Consider the following 26445-nt stretch of genomic DNA (forward strand, 5'->3'; position numbering starts at 1 on the left):
GTGGATTTTGTGCGACAACAGCAGAACAGAGTAGAATATTTATCATCCAGCCCCTTAGTTTGCTGATCCCTGTCCAAAATTGCTACCACATTCCAAAAGCACTCTTCGAGAATGTAAATGGAAGAGCAATTTCTGAAACATTCTGCCTTATGACTCAATTTTATTTGATGCCAATTTTGATTATTTTTCTTAAGTTACAAAGGGGAGCAGGCATGGTTGCAAGACCACCATAACGTGCCCGTGAAGATTCCAAAGTGTTTTCTTTCATGACATGAAATTGGTCTCCTTAAGTTTTCTTTGTATTAAAAAAAAAAATAGTGCCATTCTTTATATATTAGAATAAATTATGCATGATGTAAAAATTATTTTAGGTATCTTCCACTCTAAATAAGGGAGTATATGCTGAACAGTTTAGGGGAAAATAAAGATTTTATTTCCTGGACTTATCAAGATAATTACCTTAGGTCAAATCCATCTCCAAACTGAATCCAGATATTGGAGTGTTTTCCCCTGATTGTTTGGCTTGCGTCATTACATTGTTCTAAGTCTCTCTGGTAAACCCACATTTCCTTTATAACTAAAGCTCAAAATGTTTAAAATGGAAGAGGTTCATTTGAAAAGTCTACTAACTCCCTATCTCACTACCTCTAGAGTTAGGGTTCAAGCTTGGCCTCTGAAGCCAGTGGGACATTTCAGAAAAGCAACTGAATTTAGCAATATGCTAATTATTATGCCCCTTCGGCAGGGTGGCTCCCTCAGAGTTAGTATCGTTCAGTGCTGCCATGTGTCTCCAAAATTAGAATGTCTTTCTTTTTGGCTTCTCCTTGTCCTATCATTCAGAACTCTCTTTTAGAGGTAATTTGCTAATTGCTAAAATCTTTTTTTAAGGCAGTATTCCCTTGTTGTCACTTCCCCCAAGCAAGTATACCAAACGCATTGTTAATGAAATGCTCCTGTGTAAGGTCTCTGACTCCAACAAAATTAGAATCCAATTGCCTGGGAAATGGAAAAGTAGGGGCTTTGCCAGAGCCAACATTAGGATAATCAGACATTTCCCATGCCCACAGGGTGAACCACTTTTGGAGAGCAAAGCCTTCTGTCTTGGGGAGCTGCTGGTTTGCATGATCATCTGCCCTTTTGTTATGGAGATGGTCCCAGCCTGATAAGGTGTCTATACTTTGTCCACAGGCTTTGTCAGTAGAGCAAAATTGTAACATATATTATATGGATAGACACCCATATTGCAAATAGACGAAATAAGAGAATAAAGAGTTATGTGTTAAATGAGAATTATTTGATAATAACTTTTATAAAAGGAATCAACTTTCCTGATACAGACATTATTGATGCCCTGACTTCAAACCATCATTCAGTCCATTTTGTCAAGGGGATTAATTCTTTATTTTCCCAGATTTGACTACAGAGTCCTCAATCAACTAATCCAAATATTTTGGTACTGATTTTATAATTCTCCTTATCCTAGAATTTCATGACATTTAAGTGGATGCTACAGAGATGGTTAATCATAGTTTATGTGAAAGTATTTTGCAAAGCATAAATTACTAGAAAAATGCATTATAGTAATGGCCATAGGGATAGTGGTAGTAGGATTCCTAGTAAAAGTTATAATATTATAAAATATGGGGAAAAAAATTTATACTTGCACCTATAGCCTTGTGCAGGCACCTGCGTGCCTTAACAGACACCTGGCTTTCCAGGAAGGACTCTTCTTGTTTTCAGTGGTGGCTGTGGGTTCCCTGACACCCCAGGTCCTGCAGGATCCAAAGGGGCGGCTGGTGTTCTCCATGCTTCCTTGCTTTCACCACTTAGCTGTACCACCCCTCTTCCTCTCTCCTGGTCGCTGTCACCTACTGTGTTAGTTACCTAGTGCTGCTGTAACAGAAGTACCACAGGTGGATGGCTTTAAAGAATAGAAATTTATTTTCTCACAGTTCCGAAGGCTGAAAGTCCAAGTTCAGGACATGGTTTTAGGGGGAGATCCTTCCTTGCCTATTTCAGTTTCTAGTAGCTACTAGCATTTGTTTCTGTTGCCTGTCTTCCTTTTCCCCCTGTGTGTGCTTCTGTATCTACTCTGCTGTGTTTATAGGGATCAGAGTAGATGGTCCGGGCAGAGCTGAGGAAAAACGTAAAACAGAATTCAAACTCACAAAAAAAGACTGACAGAGACTGGAGAAACCTGAGATCATGGCCCCTGGACAACTTATAGCTCAGTACTGAATCACTCCTGAGGTTCACCTTTCAGCCAAAGATTAGACAGGCCCATAAAACAAACAATAACACAGGTAGCTCAACCATGTATACGAGACTAAATGGGCACGCTAGCCCAGGGACAAAGACAAGAACGCAAGAGGGGACAGGAAAGCTGGACGAATGGAAATGGGGAACCCAATGTCAAGAAGGAGAGAGTGTTGACATGTTATAGGGTTGGCAACCAATCCACAAAACAATATGTGTATTCATTGTTTAATGAGAAACTAATTTGCTTTGTAAACCATCATCTAAAGCACAATAACCTCCCCCCCAAAAAAAGAAGTGATTAGGTGTAGGACCTACCCTCCATTGGTATGGCCTAATTAACATATCAAAAGAAAAAACCCATTTCCAAACAAGGGCATATTTACAGGTACAGGTGCTAGGATTTTAACATATATTTTTAATTATATTTGGTTAATTTTAAGAAGCAGATCTCCAGGCCTTTCTTTCTGGTCCCTCTTAGTCTGAAATCTCCACTGAAACCCGTTCAGCATCATAGCAACACACAGACCTCCACTGACCCATGAGTGATGGCTATACGTGAGGTGCATTGGCTGGGAATCAAACCCTGGCCTCCACGTGGAAGACAAGAATTCTATCACTGAACTACCACTGCCCTCCAGGTCATTAATTATAAATTAGTTATCTCTCTCCTCAGTAAAGAACACCCAAAAGAAATTCTGTCACATTTCTCTGGAAAACTTACTCTCTTCTCTACTGCTATTTCAAATTTTCCACTCCCATCAAACTTCCAACTCACTCTGTCCCCTCTTCTGTCCTAGCAAATGACCTCCCTTCTTTCTTTGCTGAGATGGTTAAAGCCATTCAGCAGACACTTTTTCAAATGTCTGCTACCAGACCTACAAGCATACCAAACCTGTGCCTATCCCCCTTCACACCTATACAGTAGAGGAGGTGCCTTCGCTCAGGTCGCTATGACCTCTGGTCACCCAATCCAATGGGAATTCTTGGTGCTCCTCCTGATCTTTCTACAGCATTCAACAGTATTGACTCTGTCACCCCAAAGGGCCCCCTTCAGTCAGCTTATGTGGCACCACTCTAGGCATTTCATCTACTTTTCTGGCTGTGTTTTCAGGCTTATCCTCCTCTCCCTACCATCTCCAAGGCTCAGTCCTAGGTTTTTTTCTTTTCTCCCTCCAACCATGTCTTCATGGGTAGCAATTATCTCAGCTTGTAATTATGTAGTTATTTCTTGCCATTACAACTAACTGATAAACTGAGTTTATCAGTACCTGTCTTCCCTAGATTGTAAGCTCGGTGCCTGGAATATAGTGGGCAACTATTATTATTATTATTATTGTAAATTTTATGATTACTATTAAATTTTTTTTTATTACTTACTACTATTATAATTCTTGATTTTATGGTGCAAGGTAATCTAATATAAACCCCTAAATTCTCTAGGCCCTAATGGAAAGAGATACTTATTTTAGTATTAATATCAGCATAATGACAGAAATATGATAAACACATATATTACAGTTCTAGTTGCCATATTATAGTTACAATTCACTTATATTTACAGCAAATTGCAAGAAAAGCTCAGTAGAGTTGGTTTATGCTAATTGTTTTAGATTACCTAAAAAACCAAAAACCAAACCCAGTGCCATCGAGTTGATTCTGACTCATAGCGACCCTATAGGACCCTACAGGACCCCATAGAGCTTCCAAGGAGCACTTGGTGAATTCGAACTGCCGACGCTTTGTTAGCAGCCATAGCACCGAACCACTATGCCACCAGGGTTTAGTATAATTAAATCAAGAAAACTGTTCACCAAGGCATTTTTAAGATAAATATAAAAAATATACATAGCTTACAATAATTGGAATGGAAAACATAAATATTTGTTCCCATCAGAACTTATTTTTCTCTTTATTATATTATTTCTATTTATTATAAAAGTAACTGAGGGAGTAATGGAAATTAGGGGACATGTCTTGGAGAAGAAAAATATGAAGACACAGGAATGTGCCCCTGGTCAGCTCTTCCCCCTACTGTCACTCCAGTAAAAAGCGACCATGTGCTTTTTCCCTGCAGGCTTACAGAGAGCCAGTGCGAGAGCCCCTTCACCATACCGGAGAGACTTTGAAGCCAAGCTCCGAAATTTCTACCGGAAACTGGAAGCCAAAGGATTTGGTCAGGGTCCAGGGAAAATTAAGTGAGTGCTGCAGTGCTCGGCACATAATTCAGACAATAGTTTTCTATCTCCTTCTTTCCTGTACCTTTGTGGTAGTTTTTGGAGATTGGATACCCTGCTGTGGTAGCAGCCATGCTCATAGAAAGGAGGAAAGAAGTTAGGAAGTTGGAAAGAAAGGAAGTTGAGAAACTGGAAGGGAGGCAGGAAGGGAAGGGAGAAGGAGAGAGAGAGAGAGCAGTAGATTTCAGACAAAAAAAAAATATATATATATATATATAAAATCATGTAGACGTTGTTAGAAAGCAGGGAAGCATAAACCAAATTAAAAAATCTTATATTTCCTTCCATTTATTCATGGGACAAAATTTACCTCATTAGTCAAATCCATGGACCCTTTGTAACTTTATAGTCGGAGTCCAAATAAAAAGTTGTTCATTGTTTTCCTTCCGAGCTCGTTGTTCTCATGTGTAAGTGTCAAACCTGAATTTAGGAATCCAGTTTAAGAGACATGCCTAGGAATTGATCAAAAAGAATTTTAAATGTAGCCCAATGTGATGGCTACATTATAGAATCTAGCCATCTATAAAGGCACACGTGTTTTCCTTGCGGTCCCAATGTTTGAAAGGATTGTTAAAATAAGTCCTTTGCTGACTCCGTGTCCTGCCCTTTCATCTCTCACTGAGCACTTGCTGCTCACGTAGAACGCAGCCAGATATTGGAGGCTCAGAGACTCTGCTCACCACCCATGTTCCATCTTCTTTTTCCCAGGCTCATTATTCGTCGGGACCACTTGTTGGAGGGGACCTTCAATCAGGTGATGGCCTATTCCCGGAAAGAGCTCCAGCGGAACAAACTCTATGTCACCTTCGTTGGCGAGGAGGGGTGAGGCGCCAGCCGTTTTATAGACACCTGGGTGGGGATACACCAGAGACCAAGGATCATGGATGATTTTTTTCAAGAAGTAACAGGGTGCTGGCTCTAAGCCTTTTGCCCAAGTTGATTCTGGTCATGCCCTCCTAGGAGGTCTTTCTTTCTCCAGGTATTTTCAAGCTTTAGGTTTCAGGTCCTTCCAAAAACTAAGATTATCAGCATGTACTAGAGTCTAAGACCACATGTCCAAAGAGTCAGCCAAAAACCCAGCCCGAAGTCACTGGATTTTTATTTTTTCAGTAGAGATAGACCTCTGAGTTTCTAATCAAGAAAACTCTTCCCCCTAATATGCATATATACAACTCCATATCAAAATTTTCATATAATTTCAGTGGTTTCCTAGAAGACATCTCAACTGTGGAAGGCAAGCTATCTAGGAGGGTACATCAGAATGAACTTTGAAGCTTTTCCAGTTCACACACAGATGCACGAAAATGCACACAGTGTCACAGAAAATTCTTTCATGCCCCCCACCCCACACACACTCCCAAGTCCCTGTTTTTGATGGACCAGCTGTGTGTTGTATCCCATACACGTGACATGGTTGAAAAAAGGTTAAGGAACACTGATGGGATAAGAGCCCATCCATGGACATCCTCCAGGCACACCCTGAGCTTCCTGGGCCTCTGCTTCCTTTGCAGCCTGGACTACAGTGGTCCCTCTAGAGAGTTCTTCTTCCTGCTATCCCAGGAGCTCTTCAACCCTTACTACGGGCTCTTTGAGTACTCTGCAAATGACACTTACACGGTGCAGATCAGCCCCATGTCCGCGTTTGTGGAGAACCACCTTGAATGGTAAGACTTGAGTTTTTGCTTTCTTATATTTGAAATTTCCAGTCTTTCTGAGTCAGAAGTCAACAGCATTTCTTGAGGGCTGCAATGTTTAGAGCAATGGACAGAATATCAGGGGAGGTATTGAGAGTGAATGACAGAGCTCTAGGAGGAAGATTTCTGTTAGTCTTCATCCAGAATACAAAAAACATGACTACAAACACCAATATATCAAGTGCAAATTGATGTAAGATAGAATAATTGCCTGCTGAAAGGACAATAAGGTAAGTCGGTATAATTGGTGAATATTGATAATGCTACTAAAATCGTAAGAGTCCCCAGTGGAGGCTTTTTGGAGCACTCAGGGCTTGGAAACATTTTTGACCTTGGATCAATGGCTTTGACCTTGGACTTGACTTATAGTCAAGTCATGGGAGAAGAAGGAACCATTCGGAGCTTGGGCAGACACCAACATCGGCTTTCTGCATCTTACTGTAAAATGAAGCTTTTGGGTCAGGTGAACCCTAAGCATTCTTCTGACTCTAAAATCCAATCTCTCTTTGGTCCACTCCCACTGAGACATTCAAATGCTGTTTACTGATACATGTAAAAAGATATGTACTTGTCAATTGTGCACAATTTTGTGGGCAATACCTCACATGTAGGTGTTAGAAGTCTCCAGACAGCTGCTCAGAACATTGAGGATGCAGCCACTTTTCATCTCCATTACCACGTTACCTGGTTGGAAAATTATCCCTGCTGTCGCTGTAGGAGCCCCTGCTATGAAAAGGAAAATAAGCACTGGAGACTGCTAATGTGGGTTCTTATCTGAAAGTGTTTATTATAATGTGTTGCTGGAGAGGAGAGCTTCTGGGTGGTACCTGAGATCGGCTGGGCTTAGAGCCCAAGTCTTCATACTTTGGTTTTACAGCATCAGTGTAGCCCACCCTGGCGTGATGCTTCCAGGAATTGCACATGCCCTCTCTCTCCAAACACACACCTGGCTCTGAAGATTTTGAGCTGGGACCGGAGTATGTCTACATCAAGCGTTTGGCATAAATTCTGAAAGAAAAGTCAGCCTTTATCTCTCCTTTCCCCGTAACTTATCAATAAGCAGATAACAGAGCCTGTGAGGCAGAAACACAGGCAGTGCGGAGCTGGAGCAGCAAGTTCAGAACCCCATCAGAGGGCTTTCTGAACCTGAAAACTGAGTGGCAGCTGTCACTGAGGTTATAGCAAGACAGCTCCATCCCAGCAGTAGAGAGAGCTACAGCCCACGACACAAGAATATATATGTGCACAGATCATACATAAAAGAACCTCTCAATCCTCTTTGTTTGCTCACATGACTGAATTATTTTTTTGTTTTAATTTTTTGTTGATAAGTGTTTTCATTAATGGAATGCATGCTGGATCATTGAGTGTGTCTGAATTTTTGGTAGGTAATATGGATTTTGATATATATTATGTGGTACATGTGTGTCCTTCTGGTCTCCAGGGGTAGGATTGGTGGGATAAAGCAAGAAAAAATCGTATTATCTTAGCGATTTATTTTATTTGGTGAAATTTTTCAAAACGTGGGATAATACATAAAGGCACCTTGCAATGGCTGCACATAATTGTGGTTGAGTCTCCATCTTTTTAAAGCTGCATTCTCAGCATCACCTTCTAGATCCCTTGACAGGTGCATACAGTGTATGGTGCCTGAAAATGAAGTATTGAAGCAAACATGGAATCATTGTGAGAAACGCAACTTCCAATAACACGAAGGAACCCGGAAATATACTAACAAAGAAAAAAAAAAGTTTTGTACAAGCACATCTCCAGGATGCAATGCCTCATACCAAAAAAAAAAAAACCAAACCTGTTGCCCTTGAGTCTGTTCCTACTGATAGAGACCCTATAAGACAGAACAGAGCTGCCCGATAGGGCTTCCAAGGAGCAGCTGGTGGATTCGAACTGCCAACCTTTTGGTTAGCAGCCGAACACATAACCACTGCGCCACCAGGGCTCCCCCATCTCAAACAATACACTGTAAAAACAGCAAGTTGCAGCACACGCCCATTTTTTCCATTTCAAACAGTTATATACAGGTCCCCACCTGACAGCAACATACACTGTCAGTGGGACAGAAGCTTCCCAATAAATCAGAAAGGCAGAAACTGTAGATGGGTTCTGTATGTCCCACAGGTCATGAAAGGGTTGGATGGTGTCTTGGAGTCTGTGAATTGGAATCAGTCACCCATAAAGAAATATTCATCAAATATCATCATATACAGGACCATGCTAGGTGTGTGGGAAATACCTTCATTAATTTAACGGTTATAATTTAAGTGCATATTATGTGCTGAGAGGATACAAAGATGAAAGGAGCAAGGTCTCTTCTTCCCTCAAGGAGCAGTAGTGAGGGGTACATGTGAGTAAGCCAATAATTACAACTGTTGCTGCTGTCGTTAGTTGCCTTGAGTTGGCGCCTACTAATGCTGACCTTATTGTGTATAACAGAACAAAATGTTGCCCAGTCCTGCACCGTCTTCAAGATCTTTAGTATGTTTGGGTCCATTGTTGCAGATATTGTGTCAATCTATCTCCCCGAGGGTATCCCTCATTTTCACTGACCCTCCACTTTACCAAGCACGATGCCCTTTTCTAGTGATTGGTCTTTCCTGAGGGCATGTCAGAAGTAAGTGAGTTGAAGTCTTGCCATCCTCAATTCTAAGGAGAATTCTGGTTATATTTTTCTAAGACTGATTTGTTCATTCTTCTGGCGGCCCACACTATAGTCAATATTCTTTGCCGACACCACAGTTCAAATGTACCAATTCTTCCTCTGTCTTCCTTTTCCATTGTCCAGCTTTTGCACTCATAAGAGGTGATTGAAAAGAGCGTGGCTTGGGTCAGATACATCTTAGTCATCAAAGTGACATCTTTGTTTTTTAAAAATTTAAAAAAGGTCTTTTGCTATGCATACATTATATATGTATGTATATATGTATATATGTATATATGTATATATATTTATATAACTGAGAATCATATTTAATCACAAAGAAAAAATATCTCAATGGGCTTAAGGTGGGAGAGGAGAGTGAAGTCAATGAATCTTATAAAGAATCTTTTCTAGACATGTCAAGGAGCCAAAACCAGAGGTAAGAATATAAAGGCATGAGAGGGAATGGAACTCGAATAGGCAGTGTAGACTGATCAGAGCAGAGTGTGGCCTCCAGGGTCATGGTAGAAAGTGAGGCCAGAGATGGAGGTGGGAGGCAGATTACATATATCCTGTATAGAGAATGTTATGATGGGATTCATGTTTTTAAAATTAAACATTTTTTAATTTTTAAATTAAACCTTACCACAGTGTGGAGAACAAATTTGAAGAGGTGAGACTAGAAGTAGCGAGACCACCTACAAGACTGTTGCTATGTTGAGAGAGAGATAGAGTCAACACCAAGGTAGAGTCAGTGTCTACGGAGAGGAAGGCACTGAATTTAGGGACATCTTGGAGGGAGAAGAGATTGGCCTAGTTATCTCACTGACTGTTAAAGTGAGAGGCAGAGAGGAACGTAGAATAAGTCTGAGGTTGCGTAATGAGTTGGGGGTTGTGTGAAGTAGAATACATTTAAAGGAAAGATGAGAAATTCACTCTTTGACCTGGAGGGTTTGCAGCTTCTATGATAGTATTTGATGTTATGTTGATATATTTACATGCAACCAGGAATATGGACCACTGGGCTAAAATTTGAGAATTGGGAGACACCAGCACTGGGTGAGTCAAGTCATGGGAGGAGATGGGACTACCCAGAGCTCGCGCAGACAGTGAGGAGAGCTGAGGCCCACGGAAGAGCACTGGGCCACCCCGCTACGTGAGGGGTGGGCAGAGTAGGATCTAGAAGGGAAGCGGTGAAGGATTGGCCGAAGGAGTGTAACGAGAAAATGAAACAGGCCTGGAGGGAGCGAGATGTCCTCAGGAAAAGACTAGTGTCAGTGACAGGAGAAGACAGATGAGAATACACTGGCCAGAGGTGGTGCAAAAGCCATAGAATAACAGAATGAGGTCTCCAGGGGTTCAGAACAAAGGATTGGGAGGATGAAGCCTAGGGCATCAAGGGAGGAAGAGTGTCCAAGAGTTAGATGGTACACTGTGGACGGTGGCAGAGGACAGCAGGGGTAAGCACCATGGTTGGGTAAACGAAACTCAAAGCCCTGAAGGAATCTTGAAGAAAAGCACTTCTCAATGCAGACACAAAATAGAGCCACAGGTGAAGGCCTATGGGAAAGTCTCAGAAGGCACTCTGCATTTGTGGGCTGCACTGTATTGCACCACCTACCTGAGCTTGGCCTTTGCATTAGTAAGACCACCTCACCAGCTGCCCCACACCCGCCCCTCACCCTGGCTTTGCTGCCAGCCACCTATTTCTGGCCCGTAAGTACATCAGTTAGACTTTACTGCATTGGGGAAGGAACTTAAGTGATACAGAGCTATGGTAAGAATTGACAAAGTGATCTAGATGAATCCCTTATAAAGATCAAGGGCTCGAAAGTGCCTGCCCTCGAGGCCCTAGTTAACTGCTATCTTCCTATACTCGAGAGACTTAACCCTCTCGGCAGCACGCTGACTTTGATCCCCTGAAGCACCCACTCATGCTGAGGATACTTGCTGGTATCCCTTAAACAAAATTGCAGGTAATCTGAACTAGCAATCTAAACAGAGCTTTTTCAGTGAGTTTCCTGTCAGTGTTAAGGTTGAATATGAATTGCTGTGAAGTGGGCAGGGGGCCTTTCCTCTTTTTTGAGGCTCTGCCTCTGAACAGTTCTGTCTCCCAGAGTCCTCAGCACTTGGAAAAGCCCGAAATGCAGAACACGCACAGCCCTTTCCAGAGGGCGCTCATCAAAAGCTAACTCTGATCAGCATCAGATTGGATCATGAGCCTTTGCAAGAAGTCCTACTGTTCTTTTCAGAATTCCTGAAACAGAGAAGATGCTGTTCTGTTGGCAATTTCAGCCATGGCTGAGTGAACTTGAGGTTGTCTGTTCAGAGCCTTCTTTAGCTTTGAACAAGAAGCCCTTGTTGGGCTTACAGGGTCTTAACCAAACAGTCAGGGCAGTGGTGGTTCAGTGATAGAATTCTCACCTTTCATGTAGGATACCCGGGTTCAATTCCCAGCCAGAGTACCTTATGCACGGCCACCACCCATCTGTCTGGGGTGGATTACGTGTTGCTATGATAGGGTCACTACAAGTCAGAATCAACTCCACAGCAACGGGTTTGGTTTTTTGGTTTTTTTATGATGTTGAATAGGTTTGGGCAGAGTTTCCAGACTAAAATGGACTAGGAAGAAAGGCCTGACCATCAACTTCCAAAAATCAGTCAGTGAAAACCCTATGGGTCACAGCAGTCTGATCCACAATCACGGGGATGGCACAGGGCTGGGCAGTATTTTGTTACGTTGTCCATGGAGTCACCATGACTCAGGGCCGACTTGATGGCAGCTAACAACAACAACCAAACAGCAATGCCAGACTTATTCCTCATTTATTTCCCTACTGTCAGCCATCCTTGTGCCTTGGGGCAAATGATTTTACAAAGAACGCTTGCAGGTTTTGCATTTTCACTGCCCCTGCTGGTACAGTGGTTAAGAGTTTCGCTGCTAAGCAAGAGGCTGGCAGTTCGAATCCACTAGCCACTCTTTGGAAACCCTGTCTTACAGGGTTGCTATGAGTCGGAACCAACTCGACAGCAACAGTTTTGGGTTTGTTTTGTTTTTTGCTTTATATGCTTGTCAAGCTCTTTGATGAGTGTTTTCTGAAGGGTGCCTGGAAGGGCTCAGAAATGAGTGAAGTCTGCTCTGTGTATGGTACTAAATGTCAGCAGCAAGCAGGTCTGCCCTGCCTGCCTGAAGACCTTGTGCCCCTTGCTCCTGCGGCTGGGAGGTGGGTGGCACTGAGGAGGCCTGAACCACAGGTTCTCAAATCTGATCTCCCACACCACTAGCTGCAACAAGATGCCATTTAAGCTGGCAGGGCGGACTTGTCCGTAGATGATCTCAGATCTCGTGAGCATGGCCCTCCTTCCTTCCTGGGCCCACAGGACACTTTATCACATGATTCCAACGGGCTCCCAGGAAGATGAGACTCGCTGTAACCTGAACGATACTAATAAGAAAACAGAGGAACCAAAAGATTAAAGGGCTTGACTTGGTAAAGCAGGAAATTTAAGAACAGCGGAGATCCCTCGACCACAGGACAAGATAGGACAGGATTCAGCCTGGGAGGGGGAGGGAGATGTGGTCACTAACACCCACTCCCTGCCAACCTCTTCTCTTCACGTTGGAAACCAGCACTACAGACCAGAAATAAACAAACACTGAACAAGCTGGTCAGCCATAAAGGATTAACCAATACTCAGGATGGAGAACATTACTTGGTTGTGGCTGGAGGAGGCCTCTTTGCACTAGTCATTTTTATCTTTTTATTATTATTGTTCTGGTGTTTGATCTTTCATAGCCGTCTTCTGTGTCCCATACTCTTACTTGTTTTGTCTGACTCCCACTTGAGGAAATAAGCTCTAGGAGAGCAGAGACTGGCCTGTCTTATTTTACTCTAGCACAATGCCTAACACTTAAAGTTGTTCAGTAAAAATATTTGATTGAATGTTGGGTGTATAAAACCAGAAAAACCAAACCCATTGCCATCAAGTTGATTCTGACTCATAGCGACCCTATAAGACAGACTAGAACTGCCCTGTAGGGTTTCCAAGGAGCAGCTAGTGGATTCGAACTGCTAACTTTTTGGTTAGCAGCTGAGCTGTTAACCACTGTGCCACAAGGGCTCCATTGGGTATATATATAAGTATTACTCTACAAATCACACCTGTTAAAATAAAAAACTAGAGTGCTCATTCCTTCCTCCTGCAATAAATTGCTCGAGGTTAACACTTTTTTTTTTCTTCTGTGGGTCTAAAGCCCTGGTGAGGTTGACAGTGGATGTTCATGTCTCTGACAGCTTTGCACCTTCGGTGGCTGTTTGGCACAATGCTGGAATGCTGCTTGTTACTGAAGGAAGGCCTCTGCCTCCTTCTTGAAGCTGCACCATGCTCATTCTGCTATGACAGTGCTTCCAGTATCTTCCCGAGGCTTCCAGAGAAGCCTCTGACACTATCCTTTCTCAAAACTTCCTTTTGCTGTAGCTAGTTGAGACACTCCGAGTCTCCATTTATGCTCATTGGATGTGGGCTATATTTTCATTGGAGCAATACCAGTAAATCAAAAACTCCATACAACAGGGCATAGCAATTCCACCTACTTCTCTTTTTTCCTAGCCAAATGTTGAGACATACCAGTATCAATAAATATAGTGAAGATTCTGTATTACACATGCTAAGTGAAAAAAAAAAATCTAATTTTCTTCACCCGAAAGATTCACAATGTGTTTGTGAAAGTGACTTTTCTTTATCATGACCCTGTCAAAGTCATCAGTGGTAACACTCAAAAAAAGAAAAAAAAAAAAACAGTTGCTGTTGAGTCAGTTCCAACACTCTTGACATTTCTTTATAATTTAAATGAGCCAGATTATAGTGGCCACAGCCCCAGATGCTGTGAGATTTGTCGTGTCAACATTTTTCATATTTGCTAAAACTTGTGCTATTGGAAATTTTCCATGTGCTACAAAATGATGTATAAGAAAATACCAGGCAAAAATGCTCATATATATTTTGAATGGAGGTATAAGTGACAAAATGAAATGTATTTTTATGTCTACCACAAAGTATAAATGATGCAAAATGCATATAATTTTACATTATTATGCTTAGTGATAGGAAAGGTTCACATTTCAGTTCAAACTTTCCCTTCTCAGGGGCCTTTCCTGACCACTTGATGTAACGTCCACCACATGTCTGTCAGTTTGTCATACTGTGGTGGCTTGTGTGTTGCTGTGATACTGGAAGCTTCGCCACCAGTTTTTCAAATACTGTCAGGGTCACACTTGGTGGGCAGGTTTCAGCTGAGTTTCCAGACTAAGACAGACTAGGAAGAAGAACGTGGCTGTCTACTTCTGAAAAAATTGGCCAGTGAAAACCTTATGAGGTAGCACTGGCACATTAGCTGATATAGTGCAGGAAATGAGCCCCTCAGGTTGGAAGGCACTCAAAATAGAAAATATAAAGTAGAGCATCTACTAATAACTCTCCAGCTTAACACCCTTTTTAGCTATATTGACAGCATTTATCACCATCTGATATATAGTATACTTATATATTTATAACTCATTTATTTTATTTTTTAATAACTTATTTTTTATTGTTGAAAATGTACACAGCAAAACATACACCAATTCAACAATTTCTACATGTACAATTCCATGACATTAATTACATTTATCAAGTTATGCAGCCATTCTCACCCTCCTTCTCTAAGTTACTCCTCCACTGTTAACATGAACTCACTTCCCCTTAAGTTTCTTCTCTAACCTTTCTATTTGCTGTTGTCAATTCGATCCCACATGCATAGTTCTTTAAAAGAACACAGTGCTCAAGGCAGACCAAAAAAAAAACACACCAAACCCACTACTGTCGAGTTGATTCTAACTCATAGCAACCCTGTAGGACAGAGTAGAACTGCCCAATAGGGTTTCCAGGGAGCGGCTGGTGGATTCAACTGCCAACCTTTGGGAAGTCACTTTTTAGAAAAATGTCAACACGAGAAGAATTTTCAGGACCCAGTTTTCAATCTGACACTAACTGTTTAATCAGTTTCTTTGCAACCACTGGAGCCCTTGGGTGGCATATATGGCTACCAGCCAAATGGTTGGAGGTTCAAATCCAACCAAAGGCACCGTGGAAGAAATCTACTTCCAAAAACGTAGCCATCTCAAACCCTGTGGAGCACAGTTCTACTCTGATACACATAGGGTTGCCATTAGTCAATCTATTTGATGGCAACTGGCTTGGCTTGGTTTATGCAGCCACCAGAAGGTGCATGTCCTCATTCCTTGCTAGTGATTGTGACAACTCTAACCTGACTAGTGTCACAACCAGAAATTTTAGAACCTCTCAAACCAAAATCTCTGAGAGAGGCTCTTGGCCCTTTGCTAACGCAAAAGAAATAGATCTCCCTCTCCTGCCCTGCCCCAGCCTCTTGCCCTTTCCAAGCAGTCACTACTAGGTGGTAAGAGTCTTATGCTTTCAGGTGCTTAGCAAGGGGAGAGGGAAGAGGAGGGAGGCTACTTAGAGCATGTTTAGAGTTTGGCCAAGTGGATATTAAGTGTAATTGTAGAGTTTTATGGAACCTAAAAAGTCCTGGATAACACACTTTAAATATCACTTGCTATATCTGCAGTCTTGAATTAGTAGACAGAAACCACAATATTATGAGATCCCACTGACAGCCTCGTGGCTCTTCAAGGGCCAAGGGCCTCTCCTGACAAGAGCGCAGTGATAATGTGCACTTTTGATTTGAATTAAGGATCAGATAAGCTCCTCCACCCTCACCTACCCCAACAGTAGTACGTGGGTCCTTTCCTAGACACCTGCAAGAGCTTTACTGATCTCCTCTCTGGCTGAAGCTGAATAGTCTTTCTAGTAATACCCTGGAGAAGCGGTGGAACATAAATTAGTTTAGAAAGCATCATAAAAAGCACACGACCAGTTGTGATTATGTCCATCCTATCCATTTCTTAACCCAATTTTCTTCAGAACTTGTGAGAAACATCCAGTAAAGTTTTCAAAACCATTAGAGAAAGTTCTGTCTTAGTTATCTAGTGTTGCTGTAACACAGATACCACAAGTCAATGGCTTTAAAGAACAGAAATTTATATTCTCACAGTTCTGAAGGTTAGAAGTCCAAATCAGGGTCTCCTGATTCTTGCCTTGGAGGTAGGTAGTCCCAGGCATTCCTTGGCAATCCTTGGCCTGTAGATGGCACTCACATGGCATCTACCTTCCCCCATGTGTGTATCTCTGTGTCTATTCTGGTTTTTTTATAACTCAAAAATGATTAGATTTAGGATTCACCATACACTGATATGATCACATAACAAAAGAAAAACCAAACAGGATCACATCCACAGGTATTACCTACTACCCATTGCTGTTGACTCAATTCCAACTCATGTTGACAGAGTAGGGACAGAGTAGAACTGCCCCATAGGGTTTTCAAGGCTGTAAATCTTCATAGAAGCAGACTGCCACATCTTTCTCCACAGGTACAAGGGCCAGGAACTCAAGACATGTTTTCTGGGAGGACACAGTTCAATCTTTAACAAGTACTGTTTTTGAAAACTCTCATTTTTAGATTAGAGGCTTTTGCAACTGTGAAAATAATAATAAAAATGTGTAATAAAAATTAATAATAATAAAAGCTAATGGTTTTTAAAAAGACACCCTGGTGGCCCAGTGGTTAAGCGCTTGGCTGCTAAACAAGAGGTTGACGGTTCAAACCTACAGCCACTCCGTGGGAGAAAGATGTGGCAGTCTGCCTCCAAAAAGTTTACAGTCTTGGAAACCCTTTGGAACAGTTCTACTCTGTCATATAGGATAACTATGAGTCAGAATCGACTTGACGGCACTGGGTTTGGTTTTTTTTTTTTTTAAACAGTGTGCTAAGCAATGTATATTCACAATTTTTATCTGAAAAAGCCTTCACCAGATTAGTTTTTAAGATAGTAACCGACAAAAAAAAAAAAAAAACCCAGTGCCGTCAAGTCGATTCCAACTCAAAGCGACCCTATAGGACAGAGTAGAACTGCCCCATAGAGTTTCCAAGGAGCGCCTGGCAGATTTGAACTGCCGATTCTTTGGTTAGGAGCCATAGCACTTAACCACTATGCCACCAGGGATAAAAGAAAAAAAAAAAAAATTTTTTTTTTCCCCAGGGATACCCACTGTTAAATAGATTCTGCACACAAGAGGTCCACTGTTCCTATAATATAGTAAATTAATAAATTCTCCTGGGATATGGTTCTTGAATAAATTATTAAAGCAAACAAGGAGCTGGGATTGTCTTACAACATTAATTCAAGATCCATCACTTATATTGAGCAGTCTCTGATTACACTCTGTAATAAATTTAAATGAACAGTGACTTTCCTCATAAAGGTGATTTACTGTTTGTCTATAGAGGATATTGCACCTTCTAATTGCTTTCTCATTAAAGGGTATGAGATACTGATTATAAACAGTATGAGATACTGGGACAGAGGGTATTAGAAGGAGCAAGGAAGCCAAATATCGTAAACCTGAATGATGAGAGGAGACAGGCAATTATGAGGCCGGGTGAACATATCACAATACTAGAAATTTGTCACGTCTTGAGGCCTACATTTAATTATGAAGATGTGTGACATAAAAATCCCTGTGGTATAAACCTAGTAAAGGGAGAGTTAAAACTGTCTCTCTTTTCTCATGTATATCTAAAAAATTCATGAAACTAAAGTAAAAATAAATTACTGGATTTAGTAAAGAAATTTGATAGGGGGCTGGATATAAGATAAATATACAAAATAAATTGTTTTTCTCTTTCTAGCAGTAAGTGTACCTAGAAAGGGAACTTGTATATGCAACGGTGGCAAAAATGATAAACACAAATAAATTTAGCAAGAAAGGCAAAGGCCCTATATGAATAAAATTATAAAATCTTATTGAGAACATAAAATGATATTAAGAAACAAATACCATGTTTTGATGTGAAGACAATATCCTAGAAATGTCATTTATCTCCAAATATATATATAAATTTATGTTTCTAACTAAAATCTTATCCTTTTGTGTCATATGGAAGAATAAATGACTGAAAATAACCAAGTCATTTTTTAAAAGAATAATGAGGTGATAAGGTGGGGTAGGAGGCTTTCTTACCAGGTATGAAAACATAATATAAAGACATATAATCGAGTAAAAATGGTATTTTGATAGGATTTGTGAAAAAGCAAATCCAGAAATAGATCTGAGTATTATAATTTAGTATATGACAAAGGTGGTAGTTCAGTTCAGTTGGAAAAGAATGAAGTATTTAGTTAATGATGCCACCATAGCTGGCTATGTAATCAAAAGATAATTGAGTTAGATTCCTCTCTAGTTTAAAAACACGTATACAAAATCTAACAATAACATTTCTTCAGAAAAATCTAGGTGATTTTATGTATATTCTAGAACATAAACATTATTGAAAAAATTAAACAAGCTCAAGAAACCTTGTGTGGTGAAGGACTTTTTCATCAAGATTGGCACACTGGAATCTATAAAAGAAAAAAAAAAAAAGTTTCAATGTATAAAAATTAAAATGCTTTTTATGGCCAAAAAAATGCCATAAACAAAGTCTAAAGACAAACTTTAGGTTCTGAAAAATAATCTTTGCAACTTAAGAAAATGAGAGGTTGAAATCTATAACATACACAGAACTCTTACAACTTGAAAAGAAAAGAAGAAACAACCCTAGAATAAATAGACAAAGAACATGAAAAAGTAGGTCAGTGAAGAACAAATCCAAATGATCAACAAACCCAGTAAAAGAATTTCAACCTTACCAGCATTCAGGGAAATGCAAATTAAAGTTAACAATGATATATCCCTTTATAATTGTTTATATAGCGACTGTATGGGTTGGAATCGACTCGATGGCACTGGGTTACTGGGTTGTACTCAAACTGGCAAAAAGTAAAAAAAAGTTATATTATTTGTGGAGAGAACATGGGTAAAAGGATACTCTCATACATTGCTGGTAGAAACATGAATTATTTTTTTTTTTCTTTTGGCTTGTGAATCCATCTCATGAAAACCAAAGCAGTAGTATGTAAGGACTTTTGTAATAATAGCTAATATTTACTGAGCCTTGAGTATGGGCCATGTATCTTTGTAAAGGCTGCACTTGAATTACACATACTATTATGACCCCTCTCTTTTACAAATGAGGAAATTGGTTAACAGAGAGGTTAAAAAACTTGTCCAAGGTAACAGGGCTAGTACATGACAGAGCTAGGAATCAAACCCTGGCAGTTTGGCTCTAGAATGCTGACTCTTAAAAGCTATGCTAGACTGCCTAACACATCAGACAGGGTGTTTATTTCAGCATTGTCTTTAAAGGAACAAACCTAGAAGCAGCACGAATGTCCATTGGCAGGGGAACGGTCAAATAGATTAAGCAGATCCACACTGCACAGTAACCCGAGGCATTAAAAAACTGTATTAAGGCCTTATCATATGAAGGACGGATTTCCTCAAGGTATCATTAACTGAGGAGAAACGCAGAAAAGCATGAGTAATAAGATTCAAAAATTGACAAATAATGACCCAAAACCTGTACTGTATTTGTATAAATACAGACATACAGGTATGAGTACATTAGTGTAGGATTGAATAACGCAGATGAAGTATATAAAAGGACACACCTTAGATAGTTAAACATGGGTCACAGGAGATGAGTGAGGTGAGGGGAGCCAACCAAACAAGGAAAAGGCAAAATAGATATTAGCAAAAAGCATGTAGGATCAGGTTTAAGGAGCCCTAGGCTGCCAGTGGAAACCCTGGTGGCATAGTGGTTAAGAGCTCAGGCTGCTAACCAAAAGGTCAGCAGTTCAAATCCACCAGGTGCTCCTTGGAAACCCTACTCTGTCCTAAAGGGTCACTATGAGTTGGCATCGGCTCAATGGCAATGGGTTTGGTTTTGGTTTTTTTTTTTTTAGGTTGCCAACAGAAACCTTTGTGGCATACTGGTTAAGTGCTATGACTAATAATCCAAAGGTAGGCAGTTCAAATCCACCAGATCCAGCTGCTCATTAGAAACTCTATGGGGCAGCTCTACTCTGTCCTATAGGGTCTCTGTGAGTCGGGATCCACTCTGGCAGCGGATTTGGGTTTGTTTGTATGTTTATTTGTTGCGGGGGTTATACTGCTAACTGAAAGGTTGGCGGTTCCCACCCACCATCACCTGCGCAGTGGGAAAAAGACCTGTCTATCCACTCCTGTTGGAAACCCTGATGGCATAGTGGTTAAGTGCAATGGCTGTTAACCAGAAGGCCAGCAGTTTGAATCCACCAGGACTCTGTCCTCTAGGGTCACTATAGTCGGAATCAACACAACGGCAGTGGGTTTATCCATTCCTGTAAAGATTACAGCCTAGGAAACCCTATGGGGCAGTTCTACTCTGTCCAGTTGGGTCATAGCAAGTTGAAATCAACTCCACGGCAATGGGTTTGGCTTTTTGGTTTTATGACAGATTAGAACTGCCCCATAGGGTTTCCAAAGAGTACCTGGTGGATTCGAACTGCCAGCCTTTTTGGTTAGCAGGCAAACTCTTAACCACTACGTCACCAGGGTTTCCCTACTCTGTCATACAGGGATGCTATGAGTTGGAACCAACGCAACAGCATACAAAAACAAGATCAGATTTATGAATGTATCTATAAAGTACGCGTGTGTGTCATTTAAAAAAAAATTATTCCTTAACAGCTAAATGTCATTTGGTACAGATGACTTAGGTAAATTCTTAGAGGAAGGCAAATATGAATTCATCAATGCACTGATATATTCCTGAGAGCTGGGTTACACATACCGTTCTGCAGGTGAGCTTCTGGTGTATTATAAATGCCACATGTACATGGCACTGCCTTGCTCACCCTACCCGCTGTCTCTTCCATTCTTCACCCCATTTTTACACCCATTGCCCCTTTACTCAGCACAAAAAAAAAAAATTAATGATGTGCCACTGTCTACAGAATGAAGTCCATGTTCCTCAGGCTCTTGGGACTGCACACTGCCTTCCTGAGACACCAACTCCTGTCCCAACTCCCTTCCTCCCACCCTTTGTCCCCCCTGCTCTGGTGGTCAGAGCTTCTCTCCATCCAGTCTCTCCACCTGCCAGAGGACCCTTGTGGTTTCCTCTCTTCCTCCTCTCTCATTCACACAGGCTGAATCCCACCTACCCTGAAAGCCCACTTACAATACCCTGTAGGGAGCCCTCATCCATTGCTGGTAGGACTGTAAAATGGTACAGCTGCTGTGGAAAGCAGTCTGAAGTTTCCTCAAAAAGTTAAACAGAATTACTCTGTGACACAGCAATTATAAACCAAAAAATCCAAACTCGTTGCCGTCAAGTCAGGTCCAACTCACAGCAGCCCTACAGGGCAGACTAGGACTGCCTCATAGGGTTTCCAAAGAGCAGCTGGTGGATTCGAACTGCCAGTCTTTTGGTCAGCAGCTGAGCTCTTAACTACACCACTAGGGCTCCTATACCCATATCGTGAAATATTATTCAGCCACAAAGAGAAATGAGTTCTGATGACACGCTGAGACATGGATAAACTTTGAAAACATTACGCGGAGTAAAATAATTCGTATGCAAAGGGAAAAATATTGTATGATCCCACTTCAGTGAAATATCTAGACTAGGCAAAGGCCTAGAGACAAAAGTAGATTAGGGGCTACGAGGAGCTGGGGAAGGGAAGATGGGGGGTGGTTATTGCCTAAGGGGCACTGAGTTTCTGTTGGAGTGATGAAAACCTTTTGAAAATAGACAGTGGTGATGGTAGCAGAACATGGTGAGTGTCATTAACGTCACTGAACTGTACACTTAAAATGGTTAAAATAGCAATTTTTTTGTATATATCTTTTACCACAATAAAATTTTAAAAAACTATGTCGTTACCTCATGACTTCTTTCCTGAAGTTTCTTCTGAAGATAAATAAGCTCATATTCTCTTGAGTTCTTTTAGAAACAAAGGTTTCAAGGGCTTTTAACTGAAACTCTATTTTCCAACGAGATTTCCGTTCAATCCCACTATGAGAACAGATGGAGGTGGAGCTGGTCTCCTCCAGGGAGCCAGGTGGTGTGGTCAGTTGTCCCCTTCAGACTCTTCTTTCTCCTCCCTGTCTCTCTGCTTCTATACAAAACTGTGTGAAAAACACTGCTCCTGTCTTTTGTCTCTCTCATTCCATCTCACCCTGCCTACTTTGCATTGTAAGGACTTGTGTTAGCTTTGAAACTGGATCAGGGGTCTTTATTGTCTTTGTTTGCCCTCTGCAGCCAGCATAGTTGCTGGCAGAGGCAACGCCCTCCAGTTCCTGAGGCAGGGTGCCACACGGCAAAAGGTGAAGGCTTCAGAGCCAGGCAAACCCTGGTTAAATACCTGCTCTATCTTTCATTTGCTGAGTGACCCTGTTCAAATTTTTAGCCTCTCTGAGACTCAGCCTCCTGCCCAATAACCAACCAAAACCAGTTGCCTTCATGTTGATTCAGACTCACAGTGACACTCTGTGTTTCAGAGTAGAAACCCCATAGGGGTTTCAATTGCTGGCTTTTTAGGACGTAGATCACCAGGCCTTTCTTCTGAGGTGCCTCTGGGTGGATTCAAACCACCAACCATTAGGTTAGTAGCCAGGGACTTAGTCATTTGCACCACCCAGGGATTCCATGGTCTATAAACGGGAGATAATAGTGCTTATTCTGCATGGTGGTTGTAAAAATATAGAAATAGTAGTTGGCACCCAGTAGGCATTTAACAAATGGTAGATGTTATTCTTTTCTTGAGAGAGTGTGTGTATATTTTACTAGGACATCTGAAGTTATCACAGACAGCTAGATTGGGTCCTTCAATTGGGTCTCAACATTGGCACTGTTGACATTTAAAAACCAAAACCAAACCCACTGCCGTTGAGTTAATTCTGACTCACAGCACCCCTATAGACAGGGTAGAACTGCCTCACAGGGTTTCCAAGAAGCAGCTGGTGGATTCGAACGGCCAGCCTTTTGGGTAGCAGCCAGCTTGTTAGCTCTTAACCAATTCTCCCTTGTGAAGGGCTGCCCTGTGCATTGTATAATGTTGAACAGCATCTCAGGCTTCTGCCCACTAGATGCCAGTAACATCCACTCCCCCAGTTGTGACAACCAAAAATGTCTCCAGACATTGCCAGATCACTCCCTGCTGAGAACCACTGCTTTAATCTACCCATGTATGAAAAGAGGCTGGAAAAACAAGCAGGCTTTGTTGATGAACAAGGTCACCAAAATTTTGGTAGGGTAAAAAACATTTGTGTGGGTCTATAAAAAAAAAAAAAATTTTTTTTTCTTTTATAGTTTTATAAGGAGCCCTGGTGGCACAGTGGTTTAAAAAAGTTCAAACGAAAGGTCAGCGGTTCGAACCCACAAGCCTTGCTCCTCGGGAGAAAGATGTGCCAATCTGCTCCTGTAAAGATTACAACCTTAGAAACCCTATGGGCAGTTCTGCTCCGCCCTACAGGGTCAGTATGAGTCAGAATTGACTCAATAACAATGGATTTTGTTTTACATTTTTAGAAAGGTCCCTATGTGGCACAGATAGTTGGCGTTCTACTGCTAACCTAAAGGTTGGCGGTTTAAACTTACCCAGTGGTACCTCATAAGATAGACCTGGTGATCTTCTTCTGTTAAGATTACAGCCAAGAAAACCCTATGGAGCAGTTCTACTCTGTAACACATGGGGTTGCCATGAGTCAAAACAGACACGACCACAACTGAAAACAAGAAGAGTTTTATAAAAACAATTTCAACATTGGAATACGTCATATATACTTAGACATCTCTGGCTATTAGATCAGCGTTACTGGGGCTCATAACTGGTGCTGGTGTGTTGGTGCAGTCAAGCCGCCCCTGAGTCCACGTTCTGGTTCCCTTCTATTACTTCCAGAAGATAATCTCCCACTTGGTTTATTAATTTTCTTCCCATGAGAGTTGCCCAATAAGCCATTGGTGGTTCAGTGGTGGAATTCTCGACTCCCATGCGGGAAGCCCAAGTTTGATTCCAGCTAATGTGCCTCATGCATGGCCACCACCCGTCTGTCAGTGGAGGCTTGTGTGTTGCTATGATGCTGAACATGTTTCAACAGAGCTTCTGGACTAAGACTAGGAAGAAAGTCCTGGCAATCTGTTGTTATTGCTAGGTGCTGTTGAGTCGGTTCCAACTCATAGGGACCTCATATACAACAGGACAAAATGCTGCCCGGTCCTGCACCATCCTCACAAATGTTGCTATGTTTGAGCCCATTGTTGCAGCCACTGTGTCAATCCATCTAGTTGAAAGTGTTCTTTTTCACTGACCCTCTACCTTACCAAACATGATGTCCTTCTCCAGGCACTGGTCCTTCCTGATAACATGTCCAAGGTATGAGAGACAAAGTCTCCCCATCGTCGCTTACAAGGAGCACTCTGGCTGTACTTCTTCCAAGACAGACATGCTCATTCTTCTGGCAGTCCATGGTATATTCAATATTCTCCACAAAAACCGTAATTTGAAGGTATCAATTCTTCTTCAGTCTTCCTTATTCATTGTCCAGCTTTCACATGTATATGAGGCAATTGAAAACAGGATAGCTTGGGTCAGGTGCACCTTAGTTCTTAAAGTGACATCTTTGCTTTTCAACACCGAAGAGGTCTTTTGCAGCAGATTTACCCAATACATCATTTGATTCCTTGACTGTTGTTTCCATGGACGTTGATTGTGGATCCAAGTAAAATGAAATCAGCAAATGAAAACCCTACAGATCATAACGGTCTGATCGACAATCAATCATGGGGATGGCGCAGAACCGGGCAGTGTTTTGTCCTGTTGTGCATGGTATCACACAAGTCAGCGGCTGACTCCAGGGCAGCTAACAACAACCCACCCACTAACCCACTGCCGTCGAGTCGATTCCGACTCATAGCGACCCTGTACGACAGAGTAGAACTGCCCCATAGAGTTTCCAAGGAGCGCCTGGCAGATTTGAACTGCTGACCTCTTGGTTAGCAGCTGTAGCTCTTAACCACTACACCACCAGGGTTCAGCAACAACAATGTGATAATCGCCTGATGAACTCTATCAGAAAGAAAAGCTTAGAGACAGCCATGCCCTTCAGGGACTCCTGAGGCTAGAAGTATTTTCTTACAGTCCTCCAGGGTTTCCAGACCAGTGAGGGGAGGCGAGCTGAGTTCTCACATGCGCAGCAGCAGGCCACACTCTGCTTCCAAGCTCTGCAGGAGGCTTGGACACCAAGCCTCAGCCTTCCTACAAACTAAACCAAAATCCCACTGTCATGAAGTTAATTCAGACTCACAGCAACCCTATAGGACAGAGTAGAACTGCCCCACAGGGTTTCCAAGGTGGTAAATCTTTATGGAAGCAGATTGCCACATCTTTCTCCAGTGGAGCAGCTAGTGGGTTCGAACCTCTGACCTTTTAGTTAGCAGCCCAGGGCTTAACCACTGCACCAGGAGGCAACAATTATAAAGTAAAACACTGGTGGGAATGCCAGGACCTAAACCCAACCCTCCATTAACTGTGGAGAGAAGACTAGCCTCGGGCAAGCGTGGGGCCGGGCTCTGAACTCAGACCACAGGAATGTGCGGGCAAGAGTGGAAAGGAAAGCAAAGCCGGGTGGGGCGTAGCTCCTTCCCTTCGTGACTCTGCAGGGGACCAGGAGCTGCCGAGAACCAACCCACAGTCCCCGGATATTCATCCCAAGAACAGCTCCAAGGGGGCTTTACTGTTGTTGGCACTTCCCCCTTGCTGTTTGTACTGTTAACTTTTCAAATGGAGTTCCGCTTGTATTGGTTTATACTGGCAGTACATGGCCCTGAAAACTGCTCTTTCTAGGAGGCAGCTGTGTTGAGAATCTAGAAGGATGCAAGGTTTTTGAGGAGACAGTGTCAGAAGAGAGGAAAAGAGTTGAATTATAAGAGAGGGCAGAAATGGGTGGCATCAGAGGCCAAAGGAGGCAGAAGTGACCAGGAGCTATGGGGGGCGGTTAGCTTTGGAAAAGGAATCAGCCCTTTCTCCCTCTCTCTGTTCTACAGAGAAATGACAATGTAGATTGCAGGCAAAAATCCCTGGGAGGTGCAGATAGTTAAGTGCTTGATTACTAGCCAAAGGTTGGTGGTTTAGACTCACCCAGAGGCACCTCAGGAGACAGTCTTGGCTCTTTGCTTCCGAAAATCCTATTGAGCAGTTCTACTTTGGAACGCACGGGGTTGCCATGAGTCAGAATCAACTCAACAGCAACTAACGACAACAGATGGCAGAGGCAGTTACGAATGAGGAAGGGGCAGCAAGCCGAGGGCAAAAAGCATATATGGAGAGGTTAGGAGCACATGAGGGGTTTTGCTCTGGACAAAAAGAAGAACCCTTTGTCTACTTAGTGGTGGGAAAGGAGGTGAGGATGCACGTGGGTGCGGGTAAGTGGGGAGAGAGTAGGCTGTGTAGAACACTTCGTAAAAACAAAAAGAAGAAACGGTTGCCATGGAGCTGACCCCGACTCATGGTAACCCCATGTGCATAAGAGCAGAACTATCCCCCACAGAGTTCTCAGT

The 26445-nt window shown here is 42.1% G+C and overlaps 1 protein-coding gene across 1 annotated transcript in view; it reads left to right on the forward strand.

The window, feature by feature from the left end:
• HECW1 (HECT, C2 and WW domain containing E3 ubiquitin protein ligase 1) overlaps window positions 1–26445 on the forward strand; it is a 246240-nt gene that overhangs the window by 177945 nt on the left and 41850 nt on the right. The window contains exons 19-21 of the mRNA XM_010587155.3: window positions 4334–4454; window positions 5202–5315; window positions 6005–6157. Coding sequence (XP_010585457.1) covers window positions 4334–4454; window positions 5202–5315; window positions 6005–6157 — 388 coding nt within the window. The remainder of the gene's footprint in view (window positions 1–4333; window positions 4455–5201; window positions 5316–6004; window positions 6158–26445) is intronic.

This window comes from Loxodonta africana, chromosome 8 (assembly GCF_030014295.1).
Source record: "Loxodonta africana isolate mLoxAfr1 chromosome 8, mLoxAfr1.hap2, whole genome shotgun sequence".
Lineage (NCBI taxonomy): Eukaryota > Metazoa > Chordata > Mammalia > Proboscidea > Elephantidae > Loxodonta > Loxodonta africana.